This window comes from Bos mutus, chromosome 5 (assembly GCF_027580195.1).
Source record: "Bos mutus isolate GX-2022 chromosome 5, NWIPB_WYAK_1.1, whole genome shotgun sequence".
Classification (NCBI taxonomy): domain Eukaryota; kingdom Metazoa; phylum Chordata; class Mammalia; order Artiodactyla; family Bovidae; genus Bos; species Bos mutus.
This window is the reverse complement of record NC_091621.1, coordinates 108,048,395-108,060,872: the sequence shown is the minus strand read 5'-3', so window position 1 is coordinate 108,060,872 and position 12,478 is coordinate 108,048,395. Positions and strand designations below refer to the sequence as shown.

Genomic DNA, 12,478 nt, shown 5'->3' with positions numbered 1-12,478 from the left:
ATCTCCACTTGCCTAGAGTTACAGTCTAGTCAGATGATAGAGAAGCAACAAATGAGAATATAGCAAAGGATAGTGATTAGAGTCTTGACTCAAGTGACATGGAAGCTCAAGAAAGGCAATATTGTCAAGTGGCCAAGTTGTATCTGACTCTTGGCAACCGGATCTTAGTTCCCTAACTGCTCCCTGCAGTGGAAGTGTGAAGTCTTAACCACTGGACAGCCAGGCAAGTCCTACTTACAGCTGCCATAGTAGGCCTGTTTAAGTGTGTCAGAGTATGTCACTCTTCTCCTCAGAGCCTCCAGTGACTTCCTGTCCCAAATGTTATACCGTAGTTTATACTGTTTTCTGGAAGTCATTGCATACTGTGGACTTCTGTCACCTTTCATACTTCACCTACTTGCTCTCAGAAAGGGCCATGCAGATCTCCTCCACGTTCCTCATGCACCTTATACGACATGCTTTAGGGACATTGGACTTGCTAGTCCTGCTACCTGGAATCCTCTGTGACCAGATATCCACATGGCTTACTCCTTCATTTCACTGAGATCTTTTCTCACATGTAACCATCATTTCACCCTGGCTACCTTGGCTGAAATGTCAATGCTCTTGCTCCAAAACTTCTATGTCCTTCCCCTGATTTTTTTTACTTACACCTATGACTAACATATTTTACTTAGTATTTGTTTATTGTCTCTCTCCAGTCTAAGCTCTGTGACAGCTAAGAGTTTTTTGTTTGTTCATTATTGTATCCCAGGTACCTAGGATACTACCTCACAAATAGTGGGTACTCAAAAAATACCATTGAATGAGTGAAAGAATAAAAATACTAGGATGAAAGCAATGTATTTTGAAAATGAAATAATTACAGGAAGCTAAGAAGTAATTGTGTTGATAATAAATTCATTTAAAGGAAGCCAATATAGTAAAACATTGAGCTCAAACCAGTTGCTCAATATCTGATATATCTGTAACTCTGAAACTCATCTGTTTTTCTTCCATCATAAGCCTAGGTTGCGATGGCTAAAGCTGGTATTTTAGAGTAATGTATTTTTATATCCTGTGTACATACTCAAAAAATTAGAAATAAGTCACTGATGGCCACCCATGCATGATACAGCCACATTGCTCTGAAGAACCCAGGATAAGTCTGGCTTTAAAAAAAAAAAAAAAATGTGGTAAAATACGTGCATGCATGCTATCCCTTCAGTCGTGTCTGACTCTGCGACCCCACGGACTGTAGCCCACCAGGCCCCTCTGTCCCTAGGATTCTCCAGGCAAGAATACCGGATTGGGTTGCCGTTCTCTTTTCCAGGGGGTCTTCCCCACCCAGGGATCAAACCTGCATCTCTGAGATCTCCTGCATTGGCAGCTGAGTTCTTTACCACTAGCACCACCTGGGAAGCCCGGTAGCCAGTTAAAAGTCTGTCTGCTGCTGCTGCTGCTAAGTCACTTCAGTCGTGTCCAACTCTTCGCGAGCCCATGGACTGGGCTACCAGGCTCCTCCATCCATGGGATTTTCCAGGCAGGAGTACTGGAGTGGGTTGCCATTGCCTTCTGCATGTAAAATACATGTAACATCAAATTTTCCATGTTAATAACTTTTAAATAAACAGTTGTGAAAAGATCTCCAGAACTTTTTCATCTTGCAAATCTAAATCTGTATCCACTAACAGCGCTTTGTCCTCCTCCCTGCAGCCCCTGGTAACCGTATTTCCACTTTCTATTGCTATGAATTTGACTTTAGATACCTCATATAAGTAGAATCATGATGTCTCAAAGTTCATCCATGTTGTCACATGTGACAAGGTTTCCTTACTTTTTGAGGCTGAATTCAGAATCTGTGTATGCCTATATGTATAAATATTTATCCATCCACCTGTCAATTGACATTTGGACTGGCTCCACCTCTTGGCTTTTGTGAATAAGTGTGCTATGAACATAGGCGTCCAGATATAAGTGTAGCTATTTTTAACTTAAAATGCCTTTATACGTTCATTTTTAATTTATAGTGTCTTAAGTTGTGTCTGAAGTGCTCTGTGATCACTGAAAAAAGTCATCTCATTAATAACTATGTAGACTGAACCCATGTGTTTTAATACATTTTTAGCTGCTAATGCTTTATGTATGTCAGAAGTCTGTTAAGTAGCTTTAATTAGATCAAAGGAATGATTATAGATTATAGACTTGACTAAAGAAAAGCTTCATAATATATAAGTATGTATGTGATATATATAATATATAAGCATTGCAGGCAGATTCTTTACCATGTGAGCCATAAGGAAAACCCAAGAATACTGGAGTGGGTAGCCTATCCCTTGGGCTTCCCTGGTGGCTCAGAGGTTAAAGCGTCTGCCTGCAATGCAGGAGACCTGGGTTCGATCCCTGGGTCAGGAAGATCCCCTGGAGAAGGAAATAGCAACCCACTCCAGTATTCTTGCCTGGAGAATCCCATGGACAGAGGAGCCTGTTGGGCCACAGTCCACAGGGTTGCAAAGAGTCGGACACGACTGAGCAACTTCACTCACTCACTCACTCAGCCTATCCCTTCTGCAGCATATCTTCCCAACCCAGGAATCGAACCGGGGTCTCCTGCATTGCAGGTGGATTCTTTACCAACTCAGCTATGAGGGAAGTCCATATAAGCATTTATCTCAAAAACAAAAAGTAAAATAATCGTTGCTGTTTTCTAAACTCTTAATATCACTGTTACCACGATTCATCTTTTCCTAACAAATCTAATCCAAACGACCACTCATCAGATGTCTACAATCCTGCTAAGCACGTTAAAAACATAATCTTAGTGTAGTATTAAACAAATATTATCTACAAGACTAACAGAAACACACACAGAGTTGTGTTCAAATGTTATATGAACATAATGTGTCTGAAGAATCAATTTAACGATTCCTTTTAGTTGACTTCTTCTTCTGTACTTCTTTATGCTTCTTTTTTTTCCTCGTACCACCTTCTTTGAATCCTGCTGAGAAAATAGAGGGATTCCAGTTGCTGGTGACCCAAGTTATACCCTGCTCATCATTGTTTGCATGTTTGGGGCTGCAGGACTTTGGTGAATAATTGTTAAATGACTGTCTTCTCCAACAATATTCTTCAGCAAAGCCCTCTTCATCTGCCACACCATTTAAAAGAAAGGACTTCAACTCACTGTCGTCTTCATCTCTCTCTAGGTCATCCTCAGTAATTCTTTTTGTATTGGTATTTCTGCCATTAACAATCTTACCTGAAGTTGTAACAGTAATGTAGTTGTCCATCCCACTATCATCAAATGCCAGGGAAGAAAATGAATAAAGTCCCTCATGGCCCAGTGAACCAAATGGTGTATATCCTATATCATATGAAGAAAATCTCTCAAAAACTGGGTATTCACTGGATGTAGAGAAAAAGGATCTTGCACCTCTGTTTCTGCTTCCATAGGAGCTCCTTGAATTATTTAAAAGGTCTTCAAGTGAGTCTTCAAAGAAATGAAATGAAAATGGGTCCCTTTCACCAAAAATTTCTTTGAAGACATCATCTGGCTTACGGAATGTGAAGCCGTATTCAGAAGAATCGTCGAAATCACTTCCACCTCCACCGTTTAGTCCTTCTTTGCCATATTTATCGTAAATGTCCCGTTTTTCATCATGTGATAATACCTCATATGCCTCAGCTACTTCTTTGAATTTCCTCTCGGCTTCTTCTTTGTTTTCTGGATTTTTATCTGGGTGCCATTTAAGTGCCACTTTTCGATAAGCCTTTTTAATGTCCTCAGGTGAAGCATGTCTCTCCAATCCTAGAACTTGGTAGTAATCCACCATGTTTTTAACAGATGGTTGGAAAGGGCTGCTCTAGGGAGTGAGAACCGTAGTTTCCTCTCAGCTCAGGCTCTGCTGGTGCTGGTGGTAGAGGCAGTGACTGTAAATAGGCATTTTTACATTGAGGACAATGTTATTACCTTGGACCACTGCTAGGAGACGTTAGGATACTGATTATGTGGCAAGCAGACTTACAAGCTTATGTCAGAGGGCTGCATTGTGGTGTCACTCTGGGCTTGGTGTAGGGACCAGACCTTCTAAATGGAGCTAGTCCAGAGTCAAACCAGACCATCCTTAACCCTCTGGACTGTTTTTCCTATGTTTTCCTAGAAGCCTCAAACAGTGCCCCATAAACCAGCGGAACCTGTTATAGTACGGCCGCAGCATGCCCCTTGCATAATATGACCTCTGGGTTACTGAGCTTTAATAACCTACTTCTTAGTTCTTCCATGTTTTGGTTTGGAAAAATGAAGAATTTGTGAACTCTGAAAAAGTACTCAAGCGGTTGACATACTTATTTCAACCTTAGAAAGTCATTATATTGGTTTCCTGAGACTACCATAACAAATTAATACAAACATGTCTGCTTAAAACAGTAGAGGACTTCCCTGGTGGTCCAGTGGATAAGAATCCCCAGTGCAGGGAACATAGGTTCGATCCCTGGTCCAGGAAGATTCCACATGCAACGGAGCAACTAAGCCCGTGTGCCACAACTGCTGAGTCCAAGCGCTGCAACTACTGAAGCTGCACCTCGAGCCGTGCTCCGCAACGAGAGAAGCCACCCGGTGAGAAGCTCATGCACCACAACAGAGTAGCCCCCGCTCTCCACAGCTGGAGAAAACCCACACACAGCAACGAAGACCCAGCACAAGAAAAATTTTTTAAAAATAAATACATTAAAAAAAATATATAGAAATGCATTGTCTCACAGTTCTGGAGACCAGAAGCTTGACATTGTGTGTCAGCAGGGCTCCATTCCTTCCAAAGGCTCTAGGAGGGACTCCATCCTTTACGTCTCAGCTTCTGGTGGCTCTGGGTATTCCTTGGCTTGTGGCTACATCGCTCCTATTTCTGCCTCCGTGGTTACATTGCTTCCTTCTCTTCTGTCTCTCTCCTCCCTCTGCATTTCTCTCGTAAGGACACAGGTCATTGGATTTAGGACTGACCCAGATAATGCAGGATGATCTTTTTATCTCAAGTTCCTTAATCTAGTTTTACATCTGCAGAAACCTTTCTTCCAAATTAACAGTCACAAGGTCTGGGGAATTACAGCATAGACATATCTTTTGGGGGCTACCATGCAAAATATTGCAGTGATAAAACCGTTTTAGGGCACTGAGACAAACTTTTTTAATGAAACAGGGATTAAAAATAACAATCATAGGAAGAATAGTATTCAGTGAAATTTAAATACATACACTGTCATTCCTACTTGATAATCCCTACTAGAACCTTTAGCTTTGTGTAGACGTTCACATTTTGCTGTTGGAGTGATTGTATGTATGCAGGGAGATTGTATGGCACTAACAATGTCATTGGGAATTTGGCAGAGAGGACTTACTGAGTGGCAGGGTGGAGGGGAAAGAGCAAAGATTTTGAAGTTAAAACTGAATTTAAATCCTAGCTTTCTAAGTACTGCATGAGAAAGTGGAAGTGTTAGTTCCTCAGTCATGTCCGACTCTTTGTGACTCTGTGGACTAGAGCCTGCAAGGCTCCTCTGTCCATGGAATTCTCCAGGCAAGAATACTGGAGTGGGTTACCATTCCCTTCTCCAGGGGATCTTCCTAACCTGGGGATCAAACCCAGGTCTCCTGCATTGCAGGTAGACTATTTATCCTATGAGCCAACATTGCCCAAATTACTTCAGAATCTAATTCCTTATTTGTTTTTTGTTTTTTTTTAAAGCGATAATGCCAACCTCGTGACAGTTAAAAATCTAATTCCTTAGTTTGGTGTACAAAGCCTTTAGGTGTCTGATCCTTATCTTGCCGATATTTTACTTTCCCTCCAGCAGCAGCACTGACCTGAAACTCTTTTTCCGTCCCTCTTCCCTTAGTAAGCACACACGCACATGTAAGCACGGTGTCTTCTATGCCTTCCCTTTCGTGTCTCATTCATGATACCTTCCACTCCCCTTGTCGCTTTCACTTGACCAGTTCCTGCTCAGAGTAGGCGGCACCTACTTCTGCAGCCCCACAGGAGCACCGATTGTGTGCTGCTCTGTTCCCCAGAGCTCTGTGTCCTGTCTTTGTCACCGAGACAGCATTGTTTTAGTCTTGTGCTCTCAGAAACCTTGTGTATGAATCCACCACTGTGCTCACCATGTGGCATTGCTCTGTCTCACATCCGCTAGACTATATATTCTTTTAAGACCAGGGCAGATAGTCTTATGTTATTCTTGTGTTTTTTCCAGCATGTGCCAGTCACACACTTAATAGATCTCATTGAATACTAGAGTATTGAACTCTAGTATTCAGTACTGGTATTGAAGGTTACTAGCTTCTTGTGTACTAACTGTGATTAAGCATTTTTCATACATTATTTCTTCTAGCTCTAACATTCCAAGATTAAATGAGATAGTATGTGCATATTTCCCCAGACTTCACATATTCTCAGTAAAAACATTCACTTTTTCTAAATTTTAGGGCACAGCGTAACACTACTTCAATGAAATGCTTCCTACCCCTTCCCCTGCTTTTGTCTGTTTTCTTTCTTCTGTTCCCTTAGCTCCTTATTCATATGCTAATCATACTGTGGGTATGTATGCCTCTATTATGTAATAGTATACCAAAGTCACTCAAGGTAAAAAGAGTCTTATTTCTATATCCCTGAGGCCCAACACAGGCTCTGGCTGGCTCAGAGGAAGAGCCATGCAAATATTGAAGGAGATACCGATTTGCATTTTTCTAAAGCAACCTACTGCTGGAGCCAGATAAATGTGTATGTACTGTGAGGACTAGCTAGATGCACTGTTCCATTTCATCGTCCTTATTTTTCCTTCAGGATGCTTGTCATGTTCTCGGCGAAGATACTCCCTGCAGCCCATCCCAGAGAGGAGGATTCCAAACCGATACTTAGGCCAGCCCAGCCCCTTTACACACCCACACCTCCTCAGACCAGGTAAGGCCTTTGACCTGTAATGACCGTCTCTCTCTTCAGATGCTTTGTCTAGAACCGTGCCATCCAGTAGAATTTTTTAATTAATGTAAATTTAAATAGCTGTAGGGCTAATAGTACTGTTTAGACAGCACCATCTAGGGGAATAAATAGGATTAGGCTAAAATTCAAAAGTATCAGTGAAAAAAATATGTATTTCAAGATGTTTTTAAAGAAATGTTTCCTAAAACATGATTTCTAGAACTGTGTTCTGACTATCGATTCATTGTGAACTGTATTAAAGACATGTTAGGAAACATTTTTCTTGAAAACATGAAATGCTCATTTCAGTATTAACAAAAATATTTCTATAGAGACTACACAAGATTTCCAGATGTGATTGTCCCAGCTTTGAGAGGTGATAACGATGATAAAGATGATGCAAAAAGTTGATAAAAGTTTACTTCACCAATTTTTATAAATTGGTAAAGGTTTACCTCACTGATTTTTTTTCTGCTCTAAGACTCCAATATTGCTGCTAGAAGATATGTCATTCTGTTGTTCAAATTCATGCCTAAGGTTTCTTTGTCTTGTTTTTTCAAAGAGACAGTTAAGTGATGAACTATGATGAATGAATATCATCCCAAAGAAGTAGGTAGGATGAAACCAAATGCTTTGTAGAAAATGCAGTCAGGTTTTCCCAGGCTTCTGCCATGGGAAGTTAAATCTGTATTTACTGTGTAAGCCTAGATTATTAACACGGTCTGAATTGCCTTTGGAAATATGTTGCTCTTTCACTATCTCCACTCAGTGAATGATACCAGTGTGTCTGTCAGTGAGGGCTTCCTGTTGCTGATCTTCATCAGACTAGAGTACCTGCTGCGAAGTCGGCTGAGACTCAGGAAATGCAGCTCACCACTGAAACACACAAGAAATCAGAGTTTTTCAAAGCTGTAAGGTAAGCTTTGTAGCAGTACAGTTGGTGCTGATTTAAATATTTCTCTATCCAGTCAACCTGCCTGTAGCTTCAGTTTGATATTAAGTTTTACCAGCTTTGAAAATTACTGATTTCTCGTGGTGAGATACTTTTACATGGTGAGCTGCATTTTCCAGGTCTTGAAACTAGTAATCATCCTCAGGGTGATGGCCTCTGTGTCTAGACTGTTAATTCTGTTACGTGCACGGTAACCATGTAAAAAGTGGGTATGAGTAAGCATACACATACAAGTTCATATGTTCACATATACTATGGGGAGAGAGGAATGCACGTCCTAATCGTTATCCTCCTGGACAGTAAGGATTGGTGTAAGTGAGAAGGGATAGACGTGGATGGAATTTGAAAGAACTGTCATTGTGAAAGAAGCCATCACATACAATTTCCAAGTATTCATCACTTATTTTGCACCATGTAGAGATGCAGAACTTATCAAAGTGTTCAAATAACTGTGGGGTGTAGGAAAAGTCAGTTATTAAGAAAAATTAAAAGACATGCAATCCTTTTTTTTAAATCTCTTACAGACCTAAAGTCAGTTTGTTCGTTTGAAATATAAAATTATGTTTCTATGATATGTTTTGCTCCCAAAGGTTTCGTGTTTGGCATGTTTTCCCAATACTTGCCAGTACTTTAAACTTTTGGAAAACATCTCAGTCATTTTCCTAATTATTATACAAGTTCTACATATATTATAGGCAAATTAAAGAATACAGATAAGCATAATTTTTTTTAAAAATTACTCATAATTCCACCATTTAGAGAAAACAACTATTGAGATTTTAGTGCTTTCTTTTTCTAGACTTATTTCTTACATCGAATTGTGTGTGCATGTATACACACTCTCTATACTGATCAATTATTTCCTTAAAATAAATTCTTAGTGGGATTTCCCAGGCAGTCCAGTGATTAGGACTCAGTACTTCACTCGGTGGCCCAGGTTCAGTCCCTGGTCGGGGAATTAAGATCCCACAAGCCATGTGGCAAAAAAAGAAAAACCCCAAATTCTTAGAAGTGAAATTACTGCATCAACACCTGAATTTTGAATTTCCCTGGATTTCTTTTGGCCATACCTATGCGTTTCCCGAAGCAACAGTAACTTGGAAGATATCAGCAGAAGGACGTAGGAGATAAAGGAGTTCTGTGTTGGCTGTGCTTACTACTGCCTTAGATGGAAATAAAGAGTCAGATTCACTCCCCTAAGTCCTCTCAGTGATTTTTGAAACTTGTCCTTTGCTTAAAGAAGTCTGAGCATTATAGGATATTTCTTCTTTTTATGACATTGCCATCTCTGTGTTAAGAACCATGTATGTAGAGACAGAAATGTCAGTTCATCCTCCTTGATCATTAACATGCCTTCTACTTAGTATCTATCACCAAGAAGAAAAGGGATTCCATGAAGGAAGGCAAGTGGCATTTTGAGCTAAATACCATTATGAACCATGAGTCTACTTTTACAGTATCTGTACGGGAAAGACACTTAGTTCCTTGACATTGCAAGGTGTGCAGCTTCATCAACAGTTCCCTTCCAGAGGATAGGAAAAATTAGTGCCTAATTAAGTATTATTTCCAAAAACCTATATTTCTAACATTTTTATGTTCCTAAGCAAAACTAATTTTGGAATATGTGATATAGTTTGGAGCTTAAAAAGGGGTTATTCAAAGAGTTGGGCTTATCAGAATGACTTGTCTGACCTATGCAGAACCACTTCTTGGTTTTCTTTCAACTACAGCAATGACTAGATTCACTGGAACATAATCAGAACACAACTGTGTGGCCCAGAATTTGAGGGAATGCCTTTACCATGAACTTTTTTGTCCCTTATCATCAAATAATGGCTAAGACTGTACGGTTATTGTTAAGTGTAATATTTAAAATGATGAAAAGAAAGGTTCTAGAGTGGATTATACATAATCATTCCCTAATCTTCTTCACTTGAAAGTTTCAAAACCAGTTAGTTATCATCTTTAGTGATAGTTTAGTTGTAGTTCTGCCTTAAGCAAGGGGTGTATTTTTTTTTTTTAAGTTTTGTTAAACATGATTGACTTTAATAGTATCTAAAAGATCAAGATTTATTTCAGTGGGGTGAGATTTTTATACTATTATAGATACTACAGAAACACCTTGTGCATATTTCTTGTCCATATCAAGAAATTCTCTGGGGTAAAGATTAGCACGAATCTACCCCAGGAAAGGATTGGAAATCTCCTAAGAACTGAATAATAAAAGTCTCCTGAATGACTCGAAACTCATTCTTGTCATTGTGCAAGAAAGCCAGATAATTTGGGGCTTTCATGTAAAAACAATTACTTTTATAAAGATAATGATTGTCCATATACCTACATACAACAATATAACTCATACCCCATTCAAGATATAGAACATTGCCATCAACCTAGAAGGTCCTCGCATACCCTTCTAGTCAATCCCATCTCCATCCTTAACCACTGGCCTCGTTTCTATCAGCATGCTTGTTTTGTCTGTTCTTGAGTTTTGTGGAAGTGAAGTCATACAGTATGAACCCTTTTTCTCTAGCTTGTTTTGCTCAGTATATGCAAATAAAATCCATTTAGAGATTTTTTTCAATTATTTGGTCATTTCATTTTTTCAGAGATATCTATGTTTTACGTTGTAAAGGAAATGTTTGTTAACTTTTTCTTTATCCTCGTTTTCCAACTATATAGTAATAGATCATTTTATGCACTTCTTTCTTATTACACAATAAAAGCTACCTAATATTAAACAAAATTCAGGGACACTTCTTCAAATCAGACCATGTTAAAATCTTAACCTAGGGACTTCCCTGGCAGTTCAGTGGTTAAGACTCCTCTCTTCCACTGCAGGGGGCACAGGTAGGGGAACTAAGAACTCACATGCCACAAGGCACAACCAGAAAAGAAAAAAATCCTAAGCTAGTTAGTTTCAGGAAGTAATTAAAATACATACCTAGATTGTAGCAAAGACTTGCATCTTTCCATCCATATTCAGTCTTCATAAAACTCCTCTCTGGGTTTTCTGCCTGGCTGATAAAATATGAAGAACATTTTTTTGTTGTCTTCAGAGGCCCAGTTCTCGATATCCTGGAAGAGCTTTTCTTCTTGGCAGCCGACTCTCGAGATTGATTATGAGACTTTGCTATTTAGAGTCCAGATTGTGACATCTAGGCACTTGATTGACTAAATAAGCTTGTTCGAGTAGCCCCTCTATCCTTAATTGACTTCAAGTGACAAAATACTGACTGTGCCTTTTAATACTTTACAGTTTGATGAAATTACCCATAAAGTCTATTCAGATACAATTTTATCTGAAGAAATTCAGGCTACATTGACTATAATGGTTAGTTCTATGACCAAAGGTCATAATAACTGTCAGGTTTACCTGTAGAGTTAAAGTTCATTGCTTTATCACACTTTTACCCCTCCTTCAATTGATAAGAAAAGGTATGTTTTTCCTTGGATACTTTTTCTGTTGTGACCAAGAGTTCCTTGAAATTTCAGAAGTTTAGAAGCATTTAGTTAATAGTCACTCTATAGTGTTTATAATTAGTAAGCTTGGGGAAATGTAGCCAGTGTTTTAAATATTTCTCATATAATCATTTGTATGAAATTACATTCAGCAATGGTGAATGCTTAAAGAATGTGAAAGATGGTTTTGCAATCCTGCTTTGATTTTTAAATAATTTTTATCTTTTTTCAGAAGTTACTTCCTAATACGCTATGTGTATACTGTTATTAACGAAAATGAGATAACACGTTCATTAATTAAGATCATTAATACTGTGAGTTTTCTTTCAAAAATTTTTTTAAAAACACAAAATGAATTGATTTTTTAAGTTTAGTTTTGTTACATGGACTAAGGCTGTGAAATAACCAAAAGTGAAGCACAAAGGGAAAGGGACAAAAGTAAAACAAAAAAAAGGAAAAGTTGGATAATTCACTTGTTATAAGCAGCCTCTGCTTTTAGAAAAGAGTGTGTGCTGTTTGTGGTAAACTGGGAAATTTCCAATATTGAGTAACAGCAACAGAATTAACATGAATAATTATCAGGGAGATAAATAGTTAAGCTATTCTTAGGCTCTGGTACAAAGTTCAGTATTCTGCGGTGGAGCCCTAGGGTACTTTTAGCCAGCTTAATCCTGAGAGAAAGAAATGTGCTCTGAGCTCTTCTAGGACCAGCTCTCTTGCTTTCCCGATTCAAATTGTCACAAGACCCCTCATTTATCTATCTTGTTTCTCCCCAATTTCGTTAATAAAAATGTCGGTGTTTCTATTGTAGGTAAATAAAAGTTAAAAATTATTAATGGGATACAGCTACAGGTAGAACAACTAGACACTCCCCAAGTAAGCAGAAACAACTGAGCTGCACGTACTGGACATGAGTACTGACTGGGAAAACTTGAAGAACTTTGATCCACCAGTTTCTCTCCTGGGGCTGTCCCACAGAAATCAAAGCACCAGTGTGCGTAGCGCATGAAGGCACCCTATGGATAAGTATAAAGATATTTATTATGATAGCAGAAAGTTATATAAATGCCCAGCAGTAGGGAAATTAATCAGGAAATTATGATACAGTGCCCCCAAG

At 38.9% G+C, this 12,478-nt stretch overlaps 2 protein-coding genes across 5 annotated transcripts in view; one reads left to right on the top strand and one right to left on the bottom strand.

The window, feature by feature from the left end:
- XPNPEP3 (X-prolyl aminopeptidase 3) overlaps positions 1–12,478 on the top strand; it is a 44,056-nt gene that overhangs the window by 2,339 nt on the left and 29,239 nt on the right. The window contains exons 2-4 of one of the 4 annotated variants that reach the window (XM_070371520.1): positions 4,406–4,594; positions 6,813–6,929; positions 7,717–7,863. Coding sequence is in view for 1 of the 4 variants with exons in the window: in XM_005909425.2 (XP_005909487.1) it covers positions 6,813–6,929 (117 nt within the window). In the remaining 3 variants the exon portion in view is untranslated. The remainder of the gene's footprint in view (positions 1–4,405; positions 4,595–6,812; positions 6,930–7,716; positions 7,864–12,478) is intronic. The other 3 variants (XM_070371519.1, XM_070371521.1, XM_005909425.2) reach the window with 3 other exon arrangements.
- DNAJB7 (DnaJ heat shock protein family (Hsp40) member B7) lies at positions 2,555–4,377 on the bottom strand. The gene is made up of 2 exons (XM_070371523.1): positions 3,475–4,377; positions 2,555–3,138 (listed from the first exon to the last, which is right to left on the bottom strand). Exons 1-2 carry the CDS (start codon positions 3,810–3,812, stop codon positions 2,898–2,900), a joined length of 579 nt encoding a protein of 192 aa, XP_070227624.1. The 5' UTR covers positions 3,813–4,377; the 3' UTR covers positions 2,555–2,897.